Source organism: Oncorhynchus kisutch, unplaced genomic scaffold (genome assembly GCF_002021735.2).
Source record: "Oncorhynchus kisutch isolate 150728-3 unplaced genomic scaffold, Okis_V2 Okis05a-Okis16b_hom, whole genome shotgun sequence".
Lineage (NCBI taxonomy): Eukaryota > Metazoa > Chordata > Actinopteri > Salmoniformes > Salmonidae > Oncorhynchus > Oncorhynchus kisutch.
In genome coordinates this window covers 3,766,976-3,791,290 of record NW_022261982.1, presented here as the reverse complement: position 1 = coordinate 3,791,290, position 24,315 = coordinate 3,766,976, and the positions used below count along the sequence as shown (strand labels likewise).

General features: G+C 45.2%; 1 protein-coding gene across 4 annotated transcripts; it reads left to right on the top strand.

The window, feature by feature from the left end:
- The first annotated feature begins 1,624 nt into the window (after positions 1-1,624).
- On the top strand, positions 1,625-5,595 carry LOC109877324 (probable GPI-anchored adhesin-like protein PGA55). Of its 4 annotated transcripts, none has more exons than XM_031813255.1 (5): positions 1,626-1,922; positions 2,117-2,214; positions 3,028-3,220; positions 3,315-3,406; positions 3,540-5,595. In XM_031813255.1, exons 2-5 carry the CDS (start codon positions 2,164-2,166, stop codon positions 5,277-5,279), a joined length of 2,076 nt encoding a protein of 691 aa, XP_031669115.1. In that variant the 5' UTR covers positions 1,626-1,922; positions 2,117-2,163; the 3' UTR covers positions 5,280-5,595. The 4 variants fall into 4 exon arrangements, with proteins under 4 accessions (XP_020325194.2, XP_031669115.1, XP_031669116.1 ...); XM_031813256.1 differs by having other exon boundaries at positions 1,632-2,014; XM_020469605.2 differs by lacking the exon at positions 2,117-2,214 and having other exon boundaries at positions 1,625-1,922.
- The last annotated feature ends 18,720 nt before the right edge of the window (positions 5,596-24,315 follow it).

Genomic DNA, 24,315 nt, shown 5'->3' with positions numbered 1-24,315 from the left:
CTTTCTGCTTGCTTCATTACCACCATACAGGTAACTGCCAACATGGTGGCCCAACACCCTATGAAGACACTGTGAGCCAGAACTGCTTCAATGCACCTCGGCATAGATTATACAAGTGTCGAACTCTGTCGGAGGGATGCAATGCCATTATTCCAAAATGTGGTGTTTTATTTGATGGTGGAAAATGCTGTTTCATTCACTTCTCCAGAATCTCCCATAAGTGTTCAATTTGGTCGCTATCTGGTGACAGACGGCCATGGCATATGGTTTAGATCGTTTCTCATGCTCATCAAACCATTCCGTGACCACTTGTGCATGGGGACATTGTCATCCTAAGGAGGCATAGCCATGGTTACCAAAATAATGACCCACCCAGTATTTTTATCCACTTTAGCATGATGGGATGTTAATTAAACCACACCTGTGTGGAAGCACCAGCTTTCAATATACTTTGTATCCCTCATTTACTTTAAAGTGTTTTCATTATTTTGGCAGTTACCTGTATAATTTATCATATTAGCTACAGTAATTGTGTTCTTGTATAAACATTGAATTTAACATGGTTTGTTCTCCGTATGATATCATCATCCAACGTAACATATAAAAGCCCCCGAGAAACGGTACCTTCAATATTGTGGTTGTCATCCTACAAGGAGAATCTGTAATATATTTTTGTTTCTTGTGCCGATAGTATGAACCGAATTTCAAGATTGATTGTTATTGCTTTTTCACTACCCCACATGCTCAACTCGGCGGAAAATCTGTCTTCCTCCAGTAGGTGGCGTATGTTCATTGTTTCGCGCATCAAGCAAATAGAATTTGTATGGAGATGTGCGCTTACACATGTTGACCATACTTGCTACAAAGTTACAGAACGCTAAACCAACAACTACACAAACTGAAATGGGATACATTGTAAACGCAGGTTCAACGAGGAAAAAAACTTGGCTGGCGAAGAGACATTTTTTTGGAGCATCTGATGACCTAACGTGGTGAGTGATGAACATGAACTTCTCTGGTCGCTGTACTGTTCTGGCATCCTCCCACATGTTTCTAGTATGACCAGCGGTTTTCAGTAACATTTATTTATTCAGTTGTCATATTGGCAGGTTTGATAGCTTCTAGCGTAGTGTTTTATATGCAATGCGATCTCGTAACAGTCAGTGTTCACGAGTGTCCTGACGAGAAGGAAAACTTGTATAACTGTGTCGGGCATTATCAGCTCATTGTTATGGATATATCTTAATGAGTTGAGAACGGATAAGAAGTTACTTTGCTGTTATTCTGTCTGCAGACTAGGTCGTGATTGTGTTCTTCGTAGCTGGCTGGCAAACGAGATAGTAACGTCATGGCAACGGAGCATAAGGACGAACGACTGGGTCGCGTCTCTAGCAACCAACAATGAGAAAGTATGACTTCGCTTATATAAATGAAAATATAAACGATTTTTTTTTCTACCGGTAAATATGTGCTTAGTATTGTTTTCTTTGAAAACTGGTATAAGCGGGATAAACAGCTTAAACAAACGCAACGGAATAAACGTTATTCTTGGTGCGGAGGGGGTGACTGTGTGTTGCCGTAGTTGGCTCGGAGGCGTTTACGTATCCTTACGTATCCACCAATCCACAGAACGGATAGGCGGGAGCTAGACAGCCTGCGGTGGCGCGTTGGGCGGAGAGACCTGTAATTATCTTCTTATGCAGCGATCAAAACAACTGGGAACTGGGACTTCAGTGAGTTTAAAACAAGATCTTTGACTTGGTATTTTTAGAGATCCCAGTTGTTTTGAACGTATGTCTATAATTATTGAGTAGACGCAGGTCTAGCATCCGCGTATCCAACTGAAATCCATAAAGCAGAAATGCTAAACTGACCTTAGATCAGGCATTCTACTCGGATTCACACATCGAAACCGAAACAAGGTAAATGCGTTTGGTTGTTATATGGTCAATGGCAGTCGACATATAGTACATCTCGCTCTGAGTTGAAATTAGTGTTGTTTAAAATGAAACGGGTAAGTTCTACTTCATGCATGATAGATCCAGTTTTCTGCTAAGTTATGGCATGATTTAGGGTGCGTTCGTAAATTCACTCTGGCTATCTACTCCGATTTCAGAGCACTCTCGTCCGTGTGCCAGAACGAACGCTCAACACCGGTTAAATATGACCGGTGTCAGTCAACGTCGGCAAAAAAATTTTTTGCCAGCAGCACAGGTACAGTCACCAATGCTCTAGATAACATTACAACAGCCTAACCAGCTCTTCTAAGGTGAGTAAAATGGTCAGATTGAGGCGTTCCCTAATTCTTGTCTGGACGTAGCTAGCAAGCTAGCTAACTTTAGCCAGTTAGCTTGGGTGCGTGACAGCCATTGTGAGGTCAGAACACTCGGATCAACCCCACTCCTCGACCAGAGCCTCCAGTGTGGCTCTAATCAGACACTCCAGAGTGAATTTATGAACACCCAATCAGACACTCCAGAGTGAATTTATGAACACCCAGAGGCCAATCAGACACTCCAGAGTGAATTTATGAACACCCAATCAGAGTGAATTTATGAACACCCAGAGGCCAATCAGACACTCCAGAGTGAATGTATGAACACCCAATCAGACACTCCAGAGTGAATTGATGAACACCCAATTAGGCACTCCAGAGTGAATTTATGAACACCCAGAGACCAATCAGACACTCCAGTGTGAATTTATGAACACCCAATCAGACACTCCAGAGTGAATTTATGAACACCCAATCAGACACTCCAGAGTGAATTTATGAACACCCAATCAGACACTCCAGAGTGAATTCATGAACACCCAATCAGACACTCCAGTGTGAATTTATGAACACGCTTAAAACCATTCAAGAGTCGTTGGTTATTTCTTTTAAAATCCACAGCATTTTAAGAGATCAGGTCAGAGATAATACATTTTAACTAGAGATACGTTTTACAATCTGAATTATTGGTATCTTTTAGATAGGCTAAACCTCCACATGACCATGGTTTATTTGCATACCATTCATTCTAGGTGATGAACCTCTCAGAGGAGAACAGGACAGTCGTGGTCTCTGGTGTACCAGACACACTGTCCAGCAGCCGCATGGCAGACAAACTGGTTATTCACTTCCAGAGCTCCAGAAGCCACGGAGGAGATGTAGAAAACATCAAGTACCCGACCAGCTTCAAGGGGGTGGCTTTTGTTACATTTGAAAACACCAGAGGTAACAGAAATACTGTAACAAAAGTGTTCTTAGCTGGGATGTAGTTTTGTTACATATATGCCTCTAGATCATAACAAAAAATGTATTGTAACAGATGCTGAGATGGTAATCAGAAAGAAGCAGATAATGTGTGACAAGGAGTTCCCTCAAGACTACCCTATCACTGTATTCAGATTCACCCAAGACGTGAGTACAGTCAAGCAATCAGATCAATCAAACAGTAAATCAATATAGTAAATGTTTCTATTCCTGCATGGAAGGAACAGTAGCACACAGTCCAGTACACATACTGACTGAGCCTATATTCATCATGCCATAGGTGTTGTTCTACGTGAACGCTAAAGTGGACCTGTCAATCTGCGGTGACGAGGAACAGCAGGAGACCCTGATCCAAAGCTTGCAGTCTGCTCACAGATCAGTGAGGATCTGCCTTCTACCCAACCAGGAGGGTAAAGCTTCAGTGGAGGGACCCTTCTCTGCCATCAGGGACCTGAGAGAGGACCTGCTCCAGCGGGCCACTGCCAGCAGCAGCAGTCACCCAGGGGAGAAGCACAGGGCTCCATCGAGCTCTGGTTACTCCCTGACCTCAGTGGCAGCAGGGAATGGGGTATCCCAGGTCAGCAGCAGTCACCCAGGGGAGAAGCACAGGGCTCCATCGAGCTCTGGTTACTCCCTGGCCTCAGTGGCAGCAGGGAATGGGGTATCCCAGGTCAGCAGCAGTCACCCAGGGGAGAAGCACGGGGCTCCATTGAGCTCTGGTTACTCCCTGGCCTCAGTGGCAGCAGGGAATGGGGTATCCCAGGTCAGCAGCAGTCACCCAGGGGAGAAGCACGGGGCTCCATTGAGCTCTGGTTACTCCCTGACCTCAGTGGCAGCAGGGAATGGGGTATCCCAGGTCAGCAGCAGTCACCCAGGGGAGAAGCACAGGGCTCCATCGAGCTCTGGTTACTCCCTGGCCTCAGTGGCAGCAGGGAATGAGGTATCCCAGGTCAGCAGCAGTCACCCAGGGGAGAAGCACGGGGCTCCATTGAGCTCTGGTTACTCCCTGGCCTCAGTGGCAGCAGGGAATGGGGTATCCCAGGTCAGCAGCAGTCACCCAGGGGAGAAGCACGGGGCTCCATTGAGCTCTGGTTACTCCCTGGCCTCAGTGGCAGTAGGGAATGGGGTATCCCAGGTCAGCAGCAGTCATGCCTGGGAAAGGCACAGAGCTCCATCTCCATCAAGCCATGATCATTCCCCGAGCTCTGTGGTAGCAGAGAGTAGGTCTTCCAGGGTCAGACCTGGGGATGGTGCTGAGGTGGACTTCCGGGTCAGCTGTTACACCTGGGAGAAGAAGAACAGGGCAGCTGATCATTCTCTGTCAAGCTCTGTGGCAGGAGGGAGTGTGGCTTCTACAATAAATCAATCCTTGGAAAAGCACCGCAGGGCAGCTCCATCAAGCTCTGATCATTCTCTGAGCTCCATGGCATCAGGGAGTGGAGAATCCAAGGTCATCAGCAGCAGTCACACATTAGAGAAGTACATCGCTCCATCAAGCCATAATCAATCTCTGCCAAGCCCAGTGGCAGCAGGAACTTCCAAGGTCAGCTCAGGTGGTGATGTTGACATGGAAGAGGAGTCCACGTGGGTGGACACAAACATATTTCTTTACATTCAGAGATTTTCTAAAGACCAGTTTGACCAATGTTTTAGGAACCACGGTGTGTCAGCTGTGTTCGATGACAATGATGTGGCCGACCTGACTCTGATATCACTGAGAGGGCGCCGCGACAGCAAGGGTCTCTCTGAAGTCCAACTGACCATATCAGAGCTGACTGATTTGGTTGCTGTGTGGCAGTCAACCCTGAGAATCCACACTATAGACTACAGAAGGCAGGACCTGCGTGAGAGAAAGAGGCTGCTGCAAATCTGTGCCGAGGTGAACAACATTTATGAGGACGTTCTGTACGTGCAGAAGGAGCTCAGTGTCCGGGTCATCGGTCCCTCTATTTCCAGTCATCTCTTTACTGAGTGGGTGAAGGATCGAAGGGATCAACCGCATAAAGAGGACTTCATGTAGTGGTGGTCAGAATGTGGATCATTTTACCATTCTGCATTAGCAGCTAGTGCACAAAGAGCTTTTTTTGCGCGGTATATATTGATAGCACTGTGAGACGTTTTCAAGAGATTTCTGTGACAACTAAATAGAATTGAGTTAGTGTTATTTGCTGTGTCTCAACAAGGATGCTGTTTCGTGTCAAGCTAGCCATGAGGGCATAACTAGATAATAGACTAGAAACTACATGTTAATGAGTCAACACTAGAGGGTGCTGTTGTACCGAATATACACAATTTGTTCCATTAAATCAATTATTTCTGTGTGTCCTGACTGTCAATCCACCTGTGTATTTATTTGGGGCTGTAAGCCTCCACCTCAGCTGAGATCATGCATGGGACAAATGAACTGTGTCATCAAGGCCAATATCTCCTGTCCCAACCATGATTAACTAAGTACAGTACCAGTCAGACGTTTGGACACGTCTATTGTATACATTGTAGAGTAATAGTGAAGACATCAAAACTATGAAATAACACATATGGAATAATGTAGTAACCAAAAAAGTGTTAAACAAATCAAAATATATTTTATATTTGCGTTTCTTCAAAGTACCCACCCGCCAGGTCACTGTTGTAAATGAGAACTTATTCTCAAATAGTCTACCTGGTTAAATAAAGGTGAAATAAAACTTCTTATTTTTTATTTACCTTGACGACAGCTTTGCACACTCTTGGCATTCTCTCAACCAGCTTCATGAGGTAATCGTCTAGAATGCATTTCAATTAACAGGTGTACCTTGTTAAAAGTTCATTTGTGGAATTTCTGTCCTTTGTAATGTGTTTGAGCCAGTCAGTTGTGCTGTGACAAGGTAGTGGTGGTATACAGAAGATAGCCCTATTTGGTACAATACCAAGTCCATATTATGGCAAGAACAGCTCAAGTAAGCAAATAGGAATGGCAGTGCATTATTACTTTAAGACATGAAGGTCAGTCAATCTGGAAAATGTAAGAACTTTGAAAGTTCAGCTGCAAAAACCATCAAGCGCTATGATGAAACTGGCTCTCATGAGGACCGCCACAGGAAAGGAACACCCAGAGTTCCCTCTACTGTAGAGGTTAAGGTCATTAGTTACAGTAACTGCACCTCAGATTGCAGCCCAAATAAATGCTTCACAGACTTCAAGTAAGAAACACATCTCAACATCAACTGTTCAGAGGAGACTGTGAATCAGACCTTCATGGTTGAATTGCTGCAAAGAAACCACTACTAAAGGACACCAATAAGAAGAAGAGACTTGCTTGGGCCAAGAAACATGAGCAATGGACATTAGACCTTGGAAATCTGTCATTTGGTCTGATGAGTCCAAATGTGAGATTTTTGGTTCCAACCACCGTGTCTTTCTGAGATGCAGAGTAGGTGAACGGATGATCTCCACATGTGTGGTTCCCACCGTGAAGTGGGGAGGTGTGACGGGTGGGGGTGCTTTTGCTGGTGACACTGTCAGTGATGTATTTAGAATTCATGGCACACTTAACCGGCATAGCTACCACAGCATTCTGCAGCGATACTCCATCCCGTCTGGTTTTCACTTATTGGGACTATGTTTTTTTTTCAGTAGGACAATAGCCCAACACATCTCCAGGCTGTGTAAGGGCTATTTGAACAAGAAGGAGAGTGATGGAGTGCTGCATCAGATGACCTGGCCTCCACAATCACCCGATCTCAATGGAGTTTAATTAGTTTGGGATGAATGGGACCGCAGAGTGAAGGAAAAGCAGCCAACAAGTGCTCAGCATATGTGGGAACTCCTTCAAGACTGTTGGACAAGCATTCCAGGTGAAGCTGGTTGAGAGAATGCCAAGAATGTGCCAAGCTGTCATCAAGGAAAGGGTGGCTACTTTGAAGAATATAAAATATATGTTGATTTGTTTTACACTTTTTTTTGGTTACTACATGATTCCATATGTGTTTTTTCATAGTGTTGATGTCTTCACTATTATTCTACAATGTAGAACATAGTAAAAATCCTTGAATGAGTAGGTGTGTCCAAACTTTTGACTGGTACTGTATGTCATCAAGGCTAATATCTTTAGTGCCAATCTCATAACTATGCACAGTGCATTCGGAAAGTATTCAGACCCCTTGACTTTTTCCAAATTTTGTTACGATACAGCCTTATTCCAAAATTGATTCATAGAAAAAAATACATATTGTCAATCTACACACAATACCCCATAATGACAAAGCAAAAACTAGTTTGTAGAAATACCCATTTAAATAAGTATTCAGACCCTTTACTCGGTACTTTGTTGAAACACCTTTGGCAGCGATTATAGCCTTTTTGGGTATGACGCTACAAGCTCACACATTTAGAGACTTGTCCCGAAGCAACTCCTGCGTTGTCTTGTCTGTTTGCTTAGGGTCGTTGTCCTGTTGGAAGGTGAACTTTTGCCCCAGTCTGAGATCCTGAGCTTTCTGGAGCAGGTTTTCATAAAGGATCTCTCTGTACTTTGCTCCGTTCATCTTTCCTTGGATCCTGACTAGTCTCCCAGTCCCTGCCGCTGAAAAGCATCCCCACAGCATGATGCTGCCACCACCATGCTTCACAGTAGGAATGGTGCCAGGTTTCCTCCAGACATGACACTTGGCATTCAGGCCAAAGTGTTCAATCTTGTTTCTCATGGTCTGAGAGTCCTTTAGGTGCCTTTTGGCAAACTCCAAGTGGGCTGCGATGTGCCTTTTACTGAGGAGTGGCCACTCTACAGAGATGCTTGTCCTTCTGGAAGGTTCTCTCATCTCCACAGAGGAACTCTGGAGCACTTTCAGGGTGACCATCATTTTTTTTGGTCACCTCCCTGACCAAGGCCTTTCTCCCCCAATTGCTCCATTGGCCGGGCGACCAGCTCTAGATGAAGGCCACTGTGTTCTTGGGGACCTTCAATGCTGCAGAAATGTTTTGGTACCCTTCCCCAGATCTGTGCCTCGACACAATCCTGTCTCGGAGCTCTACGGATAATTCCTTCGACCTCAAGGCTTGGTTTTTGCTCTGACATGCACTGCCAACTGTGGGACCTTATATAGACAGGTGTGTGACTTTCCAAATCATGTCCAACCAATTGAATTTACCACAGGTGGACTCCAGTCAAGTTGTAAAAACATCTCAAGGATGATCAGTGGAAACAGGATGAACCTGAGCTCAATTTCAAGGGGTCTGAATACTTTCCGAATGTACTGTACAGTATGTCATCATGGCCAATATCTCCCATCCCAACCTCATGATTAACTATGTCATCAAGGCCAGTATCTCCCATCCCAACCTCATGATTAACCACGTCATCATGGCCAATATCTCCCATCCCAACCTCATGATTAACTATGTCATCAAGGCCAATATCTCCCATCCCAACCTCATGATTAACTATGTCATCAAGGCCAATATCTCCCATCCCAACCTCATGATTAACTATGTCATCAAGGCCAATATCTCCCATCCCAACCTCATGATTAACTATGTCATCAAGGCCAATATCTCCCATCCCAACCTCATGATTAACTATGTCATCAAGGCCAATATCTCCCATCCCAACCTCATGATTAACTATGTCATCAAGGCCAATATCTCCCATCCCAACTTCATATTAACTATGTCGTCAAGGCCAATATCTCCCATCCCAACCTCATGATTAACTATGTCATCAAGGCCAATATCTCCCATCCCAACTTCATATTAACTATGTCGTCAAGGCCAATATCTCCCATCCCAACTTCATATTAACTATGTCGTCAAGGCCAATATCTCCCATCCCAACTTCATATTAACTATGTCATCAAGGCCAATATCTCCCATCCCAACCTGGTGATTTTGTGTGGTTCTCCTGTCATGCAACAGGCCGGATCTCTGTCCCTTTTGACATTTCTTTCATGCTTGTGTTCATTTTGTGGTCATCTGGTATCAGAGCACGTTATGGAACGGGTCAACACAAGGCGGACAAAATGTTTATTATTTTCATGTACATCCTCTTTTTGGGCTTAGTTGTAGTCAATTAGCAGTGTGCAAATTATTTTAATTATGTTCCGACCATCCGCTCCGACAGAAATGGTCCCGCTGCTGAATCTAGTTGCCTACCCCTCTCATATAAGATCAACTATGATTTGCTTTCATACACAAATGGCATCTTCTTCCACACAGGGGTTCACCCAATTCTGATTTAATGGGCAGGCTAGCCAGCCAGGCTAAAGGCTAGAAACACCAAGCTTTGTTCTTGATACAATGTTTTCCCCTTACACAGCAGTTTCATTTGTTTTTGGCAACTGTTCTTTAAACATGTTGCTAGTGGTGATTTTAATACATTTCCAATTGAACCCGTCCCTTAATTAAGAAGACATGCTCATAATTAATACCTCTGAAGTCATTCAAATAGCAGATGCTTGACCCAGCAATCCTCATTATTACTGCTGTTGATTAATAGATATATTCAGGTCAGTAGTTGTAGTATTTTAATCTGTAGGCAATGTTCTCTACACAAACGTGTCTGGTACAGTGTGGTTCATTTGGGATCTTTGACATTTCCACCAAGGTCCATGACTATGTTTGGAATATTTATTTCTCCCTCAAAAAGGACAAGTGGACCAATATAACTTTTGTACTATGGGGGATAGTAGACATAAGCTAGTGTTTTTTCTGTTGGTTAGGCCTACTCGTCTGGTTGGCTGATGAAAGTACATGTGGACAGTTCTTCTAGCATCTTCAATATGAACGCAGTTGCGTCGCCAATGTGTCTGTCTTCACTTGTAGCTGAGATGCCTGTGAGAAGGATCTGATCACTTGATGCTGATTGGCTAATAAGAATGGCGATATCTGAGAGAGCCATCTGAGGGAGCACACTTTGTAGCACGCAGCCTGGTGAAGGGAATTATAATGATTATATTCAGGGGCACAATGGCCACTGGCCGCAAAAGGCAAGGATTTTTATTTTTTAGGGGCATTCCCACCACGCAAGGGGGAAGCCGCCGGGAAATTCAAGGTATTATCAAGTGCTTGTTAAATTGTGAATGAGAGACTGATGAAGTGTGTACAGCTTGCGCAAGAAACCAAGTGGAGCTCAAGCCTTTCATGTGACTGTTTTCAAATCCTCATTAGAGTCGTGTCATGCAGCCTTAAGAATGTATTAAAAGTCTTTGTTAACCTCTCAACACAGCATGAACACTCCCTCAGAAATTGTTTGGCGAAAACATCCTTTTTATTTAATTCATCTATGTTCAATTGTATTCTTCATACTGTAAAATAATGCCACAGAATTCTAAGCGCATTTTGTCTGCTAAAGGAACAAGTGTAGCTCACAGCCATATGGCATAGCAAGATCAGGGCCTAGCATAAGGACAACTCAGAGTCTGCTATTCTGTTCTTCCGAAATATCATGTTTCTTTAGACCTGTCTAAGATAAATCATGGATTTATTGTGATGGTGTAGGCTATATTATATGGATTTATTGTGATGGTGTAGGCTATATTACATCACTGGTTGACAGAATGTAATGACCACCACAGCTCTAGTATAACGTCACATTACTAGTCACTGGTTGACAGAATGTAATGACCACCACAGCTCTAGTATAACGTCACATTACTAGTCACTGGTTGACAGAATGTAATGACCTCCACAGCTCTAGTATAACGTCACATTACTAGTCACTGGTTGACAGAATGTAATGACCTCCACAGCTCTAGTATAACGCCACATTACTAGTCACTGGTTGGCAGAATGTAATGACCACCACAGCTCTAGTATAACGTCACATTACTAGTCACTGGTTGACAGAATGTAATGACCTCCACAGCTTCTGTTCTTCCGAAATATCATGTTTCTTTAGACCTGTCTAAGATAAATCATGGATTTATTGTGATGGTGTAGGCTATATTATATGGATTTATTGTGATGGTGTAGGCTATATTACATGGATTTATTGTGATGGTGTAGGCTATATTACATGGATTTATTGTGATGGTGTAGGCTATATTACATGGATTTATTGTGATGGTGTAGGCTATATTACATGGATTTATTGTGATGGTGTAGGCTATATTATATGGATTTCTTAGACTTTTTAATGTGTAGATGTCCTAAAGGTTGGCGTCAGAGGCTTGTAGTGTGTGGAAGCCAGGAGACGCTAAATGTGTTTATGTTAATTCACGGTCAATTACTGTGAGACCGGACGTTATTTGCTTGACAGTCACTGGCTGGCAGAATGTAATGACCGTCACATTACTAGTCACTGGTTGACAGAATGTAATGACCGTCACATTACTAGTCACTGGCTGGCAGAATGTAATGACCTCCACAGCTCTAGTATAACGTCACATTACTAGTCACTGGTTGACAGAATGTAATGACCTCCACAGCTCTAGTATAACGTCACATTACTAGTCACTGGTTGACAGAATGTAATGACCTCCACAGCTCTAGTATAACGCCACATTACTAGTCACTGGTTGACAGAATGTAATGACCTCCACAGCTCTAGTATAACGTCACATTACTAGTCACTGGTTGACAGAATGTAATGACCTCCACAGCTCTAGTATAACGCCACATTACTAGTCACTGGTTGACAGAATGTAATGACCTCCACAGCTCTAGTATAACGTCACATTACTAGTCACTGGTTGACAGAATGTAATGACCACCACAGCTCTAGTATAACGTCACATTACTAGTCACTGGTTGACAGAATGTAATGACCACCACAGCTCTAGTATAACGTCACATTACTAGTCACTGGTTGACAGAATGTAATGACCTCCACAGCTCTAGTATAACGTCACATTACTAGTCACTGGTTGACAGAATGTAATGACCTCCACAGCTCTAGTATAACGCCACATTACTAGTCACTGGTTGGCAGAATGTAATGACCACCACAGCTCTAGTATAACGTCACATTACTAGTCACTGGTTGACAGAATGTAATGACCTCCACAGCTCTAGTATAACGTCACATTACTAGTCACTGGTTGACAGAATGTAATGACCTCCACAGCTCTAGTATAACGTCACATTACTAGTCACTGGTTGGCAGAATGTAATGACCTCCACAGCTCTAGTATAACGTCACATTACTAGTCACTGGTTGGCAGAATGTAATGACCTCCACAGCTCTAGTATAACGTCACATTACTAGTCACTGGTTGACAGAATGTAATGACTGCCACATTACTAGTCACTGGCTGGCAGAATGTAATGACCTCCACAGCTCTTGTATAACGTCACATTACTAGTCACTGGTTGACAGCATGTAATGACCTCCACAGCTCTAGTATAACGTCACATTACTAGTCACTGGTTGAAAGAATGTAATGACCACCACAGCTCTAGTATAACGTCACATTACTAGTCACTGGTTGACAGAATGTAATGACCTCCACAGCTCTAGTATAACGTCACATTACTAGTCACTGGTTGACAGAATGTAATGACCACCACAGCTCTAGTATAACGTCACATTACTAGTCACTGGTTGACAGAATGTAATGACCGCCACATTACTAGTCACTGGTTGACAGAATGTAATGACCGCCACAGCTCTAGTATAACGTCACATTACTAGTCACTGGTTGACAGAACGTAATGACCTCCACAGCTCTAGTATAACGTCATATTTCTAGTCACTGCAGGTGGCAGTAGTACACCTCTCTGTTGGTACATGTATCATCCTATAGGATCAAGTCCTGCAAGCTAAGTTGTGGGTAACATAGTGTCATGGCACATTGCTGTGAGTTATCATGGTCTGGTGCCCATGCAGAGCAGTAGAGTCTTGGTGGCACATTGCTGTGAGTTATCATGGTCTGGTGCCCATGCAGAGCAGTAGAGTCTCATGGCACATTGCTGTGAGTTATCATGGTCTGGTGCCCATGCAGAGCAGTAGAGTCTCATGGCACATTGCTGTGAGTTATCATCAAATCAAATCAAATCAAATTTATTTATATAGCCCTTCGTACATCAGCTGATATCTCAAAGTGCTGTACAGAAACCCAGCCTAAAACCCCAAACAGCAAGCAATGCAGGTGTAGAAGCACGGTGGCTAGGAAAAACTCCCTAGAAAGGCCAATACCTAGGAAGAAACCTAGAGAGGAACCAGGCTATGTGGGGTGGCCAGTCCTCTTCTGGCTGTGCCGGGTGGAGATTATAACAGAACATGGCCAAGATGTTCAAATGTTCATAAATGACCAGCATGGTCGAATAATAATAAGGCAGAACAGTTGAAACTAGAGCAGCAGCACAGTCAGGTGGAAGTTGAAACTGGAGCAGCAGCATGGCCATGGTCTGGTGCCCATGCAGAGCAGTAGAGTCTTGGTGGCACATTGCTGTGAGTTATCATGGTCTGGTGCCCATGCAGAGCAGTAGAGTCTCATGGCACATTGCTGTGAGTTATCATGGTCTGGTGCCCATGCAGAGCAGTAGAGTCTCATGGCACATTGCTGTGAGTTATCATGGTCTGGTGCCCATGCAGAGCAGTAGAGTCTCATGGCACATTGCTGTGAGTTATCATGGTCTGGTGCCCATGCAGAGCAGTAGAGTCTCATGGCACATTGCTGTGAGTTATCATGGTCTGGTGCCCATGCAGAGCAGTAGAGTCTTGGTGGCACATTGCTGTGAGTTATCATGGTCTGGTGCCCATGCAGAGCAGTAGAGTCTTGATGAGCCGGCCATGTCAAAAAGCCAACTGGGCAGCATATGATGGTGCCTGTACTGTCATTCCCCTGGTTTTGTTCCTGGTTCTGGTTCTTGTCTGGTCCTGGTCTGGTTCTGGTCCTGGTTCTGGTCCTTGTTCAGTCCTTGATTCTTGTCTGGTCCTGGTTTCTCCCCAGTTTTGGTCCTGGTTTTGTCCCTGGTTCTGGTATGGTCCTCATCTCTCCCCAGTTTTGATTCTGGTTCTGGTCCTGGTTCAGTTCCTGGTTTTGGTCCTGGTCCGTGAATAGGGTGCATTTGGGATGCAGTCTTACACATTCCGACCATTCCAAGCCAGACTATTTATGCTACAGTATATGCACCTGTTCTGTATGATGGATGAAAGCCAATGATTTGAAGTGCTTGGTAATGCAATCAAATAAGATCGAGATGTCGTGTGGTGGAGGAGGACTGTATAATATCTCCAGACAGTCTGTCCCTGTATAGAGGTGTGGTGGTGGGGGGGGGGGGGGGGGGGACTGTAGAATATCTCCAGACAGTCTGTCCCTGTATAGAGGTGTGGTGGAGGAGGACTGTAGAATATCTCTAGACAGTCTGTCCCTGTATAGAGGTGTGGTGGTGGAGGACTGTATAATATCTCTAGACAGTCTGTCCCTGTATAGAGGTGTGGTGGTGGAGGACTGTATAATATCTCTAGACAGTCTGTCCCTGTATGGAGGTGTGGTGGAGGAGGTCTGTAGAATATCTCCAGACAGTCTGTCCCTGTATAGAGGTGTGGTGGTGGGGGAGGACTGTAGAATATCTCCAGACAGTCTGTCCCTGTATGGAGGTGTGGTGGAGGAGGACTGTAGAATATCTCTAGACAGTCTGTCCCTGTATAGAGGTGTGGTGGAGGAGGACTGTATAATATCTCTAGACAGTCTGTCCCTGTATAGAGGTGTGGTGGAGGAGGACTGTATAATATCTCTAGACAGTCTGTCCCTGTATGGAGGTGTGGTGGAGGAGGACTGTATAATATCTCTAGACAGTCTGTCCCTGTATAGAGGTGTGGTGGAGGAGGACTGTATAATATCTCCAGACCGTCAGTGGTGGAGCTGCATGCTGGTGATGGATTGCTTCCTCTGGGCCAGACAGTGGTAGGCAGGGAAGTCTTCTGCCTCTGAGTGATAGTTTAGACTTGTCTGTGTTTGTGTGTGAAGCTTTCTGTGTGTGATCGTGTGGAAACCTCTGACAGATAGCTCCATTACCAAGCTCTGTTCAGAGCATCAATCCAAAGAAAGGGGGAGAAATATGACTGAAATATATCGCCTGCTGTGAATGTTGAAAGGAATTGGGACCAAGTGGGGTTACGGCAGGGGAGGACTGGCCATTTGGCATTTCGGGCAAATGCCATCTGGGCTGGTCCATTTTTTTTAGCCCAGTGGGCCTCATTATCTGGCTAGTAATGGGTCCTCAAGGGAGAAAATGGGCCGGTGTGTTAGAAATACCAGGGCCAATTTCTGGTCCCAGATCACCCCTGGGTTACGGGAGCGTGGAGCACTGTTAGGGCCCTTACCCAGAGGTATGTTAGGGCCCTTACCCAGAGGTATGTTATGGCCCTTACCCAGAGGTATGTTAGGGCCCTTACCCAGAGGTATGTTATGGCCCTTACCCAGGGGTATGTTAGGGCCCTTACCCAGAGGTATGTTATGGCCCTTACCCAGAGGTATGTTAGGGCCCTTACCCAGAGGTATGTTAGGGCCCTTACCCAGAGGTATGTTAGGGCCCTTACCCAGAGGTATGTTAGGGCCCTTATGCAGAGGTATGTTAGGGCCCTTACCCAGAGGTATGTTAGGGCCCTTACCCAGAGGTATTTTAAGGACCTTACCCAGAGGTATGTTAGGGCCCTTACCCAGAGGTATGTTAGGGCCCTTACCCAGAGGTATGTTAGGGCCCTTACCCAGAGGTATGTTAGGGCCCTTACCCAGAGGTATGTTAGGGCCCTTACCCAGGGTTATGTTAGGGCCCTTACCCAGAGGTATGTTATGGCCCTTACCCAGAGGTATGTTATGGCCCTTACCCAGAGGTATGTTATGGCCCTTACCCAGAGGTATGTTAGGGCCCTTACCCAGAGGTATGTTAGGGCCCTTACCCAGGGTAGCAGCAGTGTGTTTGGGGGGAAACAAGAGGCGGCAAATAATGGATGGAGACAATTTATCCATTTACTTAGGCTGGGTGAAGATTCATTAACATTTGTTTGACCCTGTTTTCTTACATCGATGCACTGGACTGATTTTAAATGAGCAGTTGATTAAAGATAATTGGCATTTTAACCCCAAAAATGTAAATTAACTCAAATCTGTACTAAGTTTCAGAATTTCCTAATTGTCTTATTCATCGATGTGGCAGTAATACTGTATGGTCATATTATAAATCATGCCTGTGATGTGGTCTGAATACATGTTGTCATGGTGATTTAGGCATAAATGAGTGTAAAATGCATTATGTTTGTCTACATTTCTTCCCAAACAACTCATAATAACTAGAAAGGTTTTCAGACAGTTTCTGCACAGTCCAGTGTGTGCTGAGAGGCATCTTACAAACATGACTACTGGTATAAGGGGTCATGCAGCACACAGGACTCCAGTCCACTGTTTGCAGAGCAAAGAAAGCAATCTCCATTTAAGTGCTGCTTTAAATGGACCTGACCCAGAGTCAGAGTGATGATTCAAATGGACCTGACCCAGAGTCAGAGTGATGATTCAAATGGACCTGACCCAGAGTCAGAGTGATGCTTCAAATGGACCTGACCCGGAGTCAGAGTGATGCTTCAAATGGACTTGTCCCGGAGTCAGAGTGATGATTCAAATGGACCTGACCCAGAGTCAGTGATGCTTCAAATGGACTTGACCCAGAGTCAGAGTGATGCTTCAAATGGACCTGACCCAGAGTCAGAGTGATGCTTCAAATGGACTTGACCCAGAGTAAATGTGGCCAGACCTCACTGTAAACGTGGCCAGATCTCACTGTAAATGTGGCCTGATCTCACTGTAAATGTGGCCAGACCTCACTGTAAATGTGGTCAGTCCTCACTGTAAATGTGGCCAGTCCTCACTGTAAATGTGGCCAGACCTCACTGTAAATGTGGCCAGACCTCACTGTAAATGTGGTCAGTCCTCACTGTAAATGTGGCCAGTCCTCACTGTAAATGTGGCCAGTCCTCACTGTAAATGTGGCCAGATCTCACTGTAAATGTGGCCAGACCTCACTGTAAATGTGGCCAGTCCTCACTGTAAATGTGGTCAGTCCTCACTGTAAATGTGGCCAGTCCTCACTGTAAACGTGGCCAGATCTCACTGTAAATGTGGCCAGACCTCACTGTAAATGTGGCCTGATCTCACTGTAAATGTGGCCAGACCTCACTGTAAATGTGGTCAGTCCTCACTGTAAATGTGGCCAGACCTCACTGTAAATGTGGTCAGTCCTCACTGTAAATGTGGCCAGTCCTCACTGTAAATGTGGCCAGTCCTCACTGTAAATGTGGCCAGATCTCACTGTAAATGTGGCCAGACCTCACTGTAAATGTGGCCAGTCCTCACTGTAAATGTGGTCAGTCCTCACTGTAAATGTGGCCAGTCCTCACTGTAAATGTGGCCAGTCCTCACTGTAAATGTGGCCAGTCCTCACTGTAAATGTGGTCAGACAAGAATGTGACTCCCACTGCTAGGGATTCACAGCCAGAGGCAGCAGAAGCTCCAGCATAGGGAGAGCGCATGGTAAAACAACAGGTACATTACCAAGGACCAGAACCCAACACAGTGGATATAGGGTCAGAACACAACACAGTGGATATGGGGTCAGAACACAACACAGTGGATGTAGGGTCAGAACACAACACAGTGGATGTAGGGTCAGAACACAACACAGTGGATATAGGGTCATAACACAACACATTGGATATGGGGTCAGAACACAAACACAGTGGATATGGGGTCAGAACACAACACAGTGGATATGGGGTCAGAACACAACACAGTGGATATGGGGTCAGAACACAATACAGTGGATATGGGGTCAGAACACAACACAGTGGATATGGGGTCAGAACACAACACAGTGGATATGGGGTCAGAACACAACACAGTGGATATGGGGTCAGAACACAACACAGTGGATATGGGGTCAGAACACAACACAGTGGATATGGGGTCAGAACACAACACAGTGGATGTAGGGTCAGAATACAACACAGTGGATGTAGGGTCAGAACACAACACAGTGGATATAGGGTCAGAACACAACACAGTGGATACGGGGTCAGAACACAACACAGTGGATACGGGGTCAGAACACAACACAGTGGATATGGGGTCAGAACACAACACAGTGGATATGGGGTCAGAACACAATACAGTGGATATGGGGTCAGAACACAACACAGTGGATATAGGGTCAGAACACAACACAGTGGATACGCGGTCAGAACACAACACAATGGATATGGGGTCAGAACACAACACAGTGGATACGCGGTCAGAACACAACACAGTGGATACGCGGTCAGAACACAACACAGTGGATATGGGGTCAGAACACAACACAGTGGATATGGGGTCAGAACACAACACAGTGGATGTAGGGTCAGAATACAACACAGTGGATGTAGGGTCAGAACACAACACAGTGGATATAGGGTCAGAACACAACACAGTGGATACGGGGTCAGAACACAACACAGTGGATACGGGGTCAGAACACAACACAGTGGATATGGGGTCAGAACACAATACAGTGGATATGGGGTCAGAACACAACACAGTGGATATAGGGTCAGAACACAACACAGTGGATACGCGGTCAGAACACAACACAGTGGATATGGGGTCAGAACACAACACAGTGGATATGGGGTCAGAACACAATACAGTGGATATGGGGTCAGAACACAACACAGTGGATATAGGGTCAGAACACAACACAGTGGATACGCGGTCAGAACACAACACAATGGATATGGGGTCAGAACACAACACAGTGGATACGCGGTCAGAACACAACACAGTGGATATGGGGTCAGAACACAACACAGTGGATATGGGGTCAGAACACAATACAGTGGATATGGGGTCAGACCACAACACAGTGGATATGGGGTCAGAACACAACACAGTGGATGTAGGGTCAGAACACAACACAGTGGATGTAGGGTCAGAACACAACACAGTGGATATGGGGTCAGAACACAACACAGTGGATATGGGGTCAGAACACAACACAGTTGATATGGGGTCAGAACACAACACAGTGGATATGGGGTCAGAACACAACACAGTGGATATGGGGTCAGAACACAACACAGTGGATATGGGATCAGAACACAACACAGTGGATATGGGGTCAGAACACAATACAGTGGATATGGGGTCAGAACACAACACAGTGGATATGGGGTCAGAACACAACACAGTGGATATGGGGTCAGAACACAACACAGTGGATATGGGATTGCATAAATAACTATTAGATCCTCTACTCTGAATGTTTACAGTGTAGAGGAAGGAGGGGAGAACTTCATCAGAGAATCTGAAACAGAGACAAGTCATTGACCTGTTCAACCTCCAGTAGTCAATACAATTCAGTACACGTGTTACATACACCTCTTTGTAAAATTACATTAATTACCTTTAAATTCTATATTCAGCCCATGGTATAAGGATGAGGATAAGAGGTATTATAAACCTGGTAGTTTGGGTCCTGGATGCTGATTGGCTAAAACAGCCATTCAGCTGTGTGTACATCAGACAATATACTGCTGGTATGACGCAGAAATACTTGTCTACTGTTCTACTTATGTTGGTGACCAGTTTATAATAGCAATGAGGTACTTTGGGGGTTTGTGGTATATGGTATATTCGCATCGTGCATAAGAACAGCCCTTTGGCCAATACACCACACCCCCTCGTGCCTTAATACAGACAGTGTAGGGTTAATACAGACAGTGTGTACAGTAACTATAACGTCATGCTCATTGACCTCATGATGAGTCACTCAGTGTGGACTACCTCTCCAAGCTCTTTATTAGTCATGCTACCATGTTATTTAGGGAGGAACAGTCGACTGACAGGACTACTGTATGTACTGTAGGTTGTTAGACGAATACAAGGGGTTTTTACCTTCATTCTTGATTCACTATGTTTCTCTAACTGATGGTCAGCAGAGTGGAACTGGGATATTAAATAAGTTCATTCTAGAAATAGTGGCTGGGTTCTAGATGGCTTGTATATATCTTATTATATCGGTCTTTATGAGGTCACTCATAGTCTGCTCCATGAATTCTATTCTCAATAATCTTTGTGAAAACCTTTCTGACCTGAAGTTGAAAACACAGAAATATGCTGCTATTATTTAAACCATAAATAAAGTGGTTTTGAGATGATCAGTTTCGGTCGTGAAGGCAGATCTGATTTATATAAGAATGTGGAGGGTCTATGTCAGACTGAGAAAACATCTGTAAAAAGGAATTTGTAATGGAGGGTTGGGTTAGGGGAGGGGAATGATGGGAGGATGGGCGAGTCCATCACAGATGGCATGGGACTGGCGACTGGTGATTTCTGACAGCATCTGAAATGAATATTTTCATGATGAATGGCAGAGGTTTTTAAAGATGTTATCACACTGAGGAGAGAGAGAGAGAGAGGGAGAGAGAGGAGAGAGAAAGTGGGGGAGAGGGAGAGAGAGGAGAGAGAGAGTGGGGGGGAGAGAGGAGAGAGAGAGAGAGCGGGGGAGAGAGAGAGGGGGGGGGGGAGAGCGGGAGGGAGAAAGGGAGAGAGAGGGGGAGAGGGAGAGAGAGAGCGGGGGAGAGGGAGAGAGAGAGAGGGAGATGGAGAAAACTAATTTAGAAGCTCATGTCCCAGGGAATCACAAGGAATCTCAATTTCCCATCCTACACCATTTTTAGGGGAACAGTTCAGTGCCCCATAAATATTATAAATATACAGTGTGCATAAACTGATCAAACAAAGGCATAAATGTACCTTCAATTGCAGTGTGCAAAGTGTCAGAAAAACCCATTGTTTTGATTAAAACTCCTGACTTTTAAAAGTCCTCAACATGTTAGCAGAAATCATCAAAGGCCTTCTTCATAAAGCCCCGCATCAAAGACATTCCTGCCATACTGCTGCTGTTATATAGCTGGCTGACAGGCTGGATGTCTGCATCTGTACAGCATGATTGGTTTTATGGAGGCTCAGACTCCTGTAGACAGAGAGGAAGGAGAGAGTGAGAGAGAGAGGAGAGAGCAGAGGGAGAGAGCGAGAGAGAGGAAGGAAGGGGAGAGAGAGAGAGAGAGTGGAGGGAGAGAGTGAGAGAGAGGAAGGAGAGAGTGGAGGGAGAGAGAGAGAGAGAGAAAGGAGGGAGTGAGAGAGAGAGGAGAGAGCAGAGGGAGAGAGCGAGAGAGAGGAAGGAAGGAGAGAGAGAGTGGAGGGAGAGAGTGAGAGAGAGGAAGGAGAGAGAGAGAGTGAGAGTGAGAGAGAGAGGAGAGAGCGAGAGAGAGGAAGGAGAGAGTGAGAGAGTGGAGGGAGAGAGAGAGGAAGGAAGGAGAGAGAGCAGAGGGAGAGAGAGAGAGGAAGGAAGGAGAGAGTGAGAGAGAGTGGAGGGAGAGAGATAGAGTGGAGGGAGAGAGGGAGAGAGTGGAGGGAGAGAGAGAGAGAGTGGAGGGAGAGAGAGCAGAGGGGGAGAGAGAGTGAGAGAGAGAGAGAGAGAGAGAGAGAGAGTGAGTGAGTGAAGTGACATGTCCTTTCCTCAGAGCCCAGTCCCTACCTGCTGCCAGGGAGATGTAATAGCTTTATCTCTGACTCTATGAATAGTTAAGTAGTTTGGGGGTGGGAATGCTGAGAATTATTTTGTCGATTTTTGATTTATTGGGGGGTGCTTCAGCACCCTCAGTACTCCTACTTCCCTCTGCTATATCTCCATGTCTCCATGTCTATAAGGGGTTTCCTCCTCTTCGTCTGAAGAGGAGGTGTAGCAGGGATCGGACCAAAACGCAGCGTGGTAAGTGTCCATATCGTTTTTAATAACAAAAACACTGAACACTATGAAATACAAAAACAATAAACTAATACGTGAAATGACAAAACCGAACCAGTACCGTGTGGTGAAAAACACAGACACGGAAACAAACACCCACAAACAAACAGTGAAACCCAGGCTACCTAAGTATGATTGTCAATCAGAGACAACTAACGACACCTGCCTCTGATTGAGAACCATACTAGGCCGAAACATAGAAATCCCAAAATCATAGAAAAAAAAACATAGACTGCCCACCCCAACTCACACCCTGACCATACTAAATAATGACAAAACAAAGGAAATAAAGGTCAGAACGTGACAATGTCTCTATGGCTCCATGTCTCAATGGCTCCATGGCTCTATGGCTCCATGTCTCTATGGCTCCATGCCTCTATATGTCCATGTCTCTATGGCTCCATGTCTCTATGGCTCCATGTCTCTATGGCTCCATGGCTCTTTGGCTCTATGTCTCCATGCCTCTATGTGTCCATGTCTCTATGGCTCCATGTCTCTATGGCTCCATGTCTCTATGGCTCTATGGCTCCATGTCTCCATGTCTCTATGGCTCCATGTCTCTATGGCTCTATGTCTCCATGTCTCTATGCCTCTATGGCTCCATGGCTCTATGGCTCCATGTCTCTATGGCTCTATGTCTCCATGTCTCTATGCCTCTATGGCTCCATGTCTCTATGGCTCCATGTCTCTATGGCTCTATGTCTCCATGTCTCCATGTCTCCATGTCTCTATGCCTCTATGGCTCCATGTCTCTATGGCTCCATGTCTCTATGGCTCTATGGCTCCATGTCTCTATGCCTCTATGGCTCCATGTCTCTATGGCTCTATGTCTCCATGTCTCCATGTCTCTATGCCTCTATGGCTCCATGTCTCTATGGCTCCATGTCTCTATGGCTCTATGGCTCTATGGCTGCTGCTGTTGCCTGGTACAAATGTATGGATGTCAAGTGTTACTACACCCTTAGAAAAAAGGGTTCTGCGGCTGTCCCCATAGGAGAACACTTTTAGGCTCCTGTCACGCCCTGACCACAGAGAGCCTTTTATTCTCTATGTTGGTTAGGTCAGGGTGTGACTAGGGTGGGTTATCTAGGTTGTTTTATGTCTATGTTGGCCTGGTATGGTTCCCAATCAGAGGCAGCTGTGTATCGTTGTCTCTGATTGGGGATCATATTTAGGCAGCCATTTCCCCACTGGGTTTTTGTGGGTTCTTGTTTTGAGTTAGTGCCTGTTGCACCTCGTTGCTGTTTCCTTTTTCTTTTGTAAGTTTCACAAGAAAATAAAGATGTGGAACTCAGAGCCACGCTGCGCCTTGGTCCGTCTTTACACACAACCGTGACCGTTCCAGCCAGTTAGAACCCTTTTTTCTACATGGAACCAAATGGGTTCTACCTGGAACCAAAAGGTGTTGTTCAAAGGGTTCTCCCATGGGGACAGCCTAATACTCAGTACACACTGAGTGTACAAAACATTAAGAACACCTTCTCTTTCCATGACACAGACTGACCATGTGAATCCAGGTGAAAGATATGATCCCTTATTGATATCAGTCATTAAATCCACGTCAATCAGTGTAAATGAAATGGAGGACACAGGTTAAAGAAGGATTTTTAGCTCTGAGAGGAGACATGTAGCTCTGAGAAGAGACCTGTAGCTCTGAGAGGAGACCTGTAGCTCTGAGAGGAGACCTGTAGCGCTGAGAGGAGACCTGTAGCGCTGAGAGGAGACCTGTAGCGCTGAGAGGAGACCTGTAGCGCTGAGAGGAGACCTGTAGCGCTGAGAGGAGACCTGTAGCGCTGAGAGGAGACCTGTAGCGCTGAGAGGAGACCTGTAGCGCTGAGAGGAGACCTGTAGCGCTGAGAGGAGACCTGTAGCTCTGAGAGGAGACCTGTAACTCTGAGACCACTTATGAGGATCAAAAGGGCAGGATCCTGGGTTGAACCCACCCCCTGGATCATTGCAGACAGACACAGGCGCCACTTCCTCCACTTCTCCCTGGCCGACCTCCCTGTGTGCTAGGTCTCGTGACGTTGTATTAGTTAATGTGACGACTGTTGTTCATCGAATGATTAAAGTTTCTATTTGCATGATTAACTGAATCAAGCAATTATTAACTCATTAACCTGGAGCACCATGGGAAAACTAGTTTTTATTGAGTTTCTATTTCCCAAATTAACTCAAAGAATATCAGAATATCGATTTTACAACAGCCGCTATTAACCAGTTACCTCTATCTATCTCGTTCTGAACGTCATATAGCCCGTGAATCTGCACAGACCCAGGTCTCACCAATGAGACTATGGCGC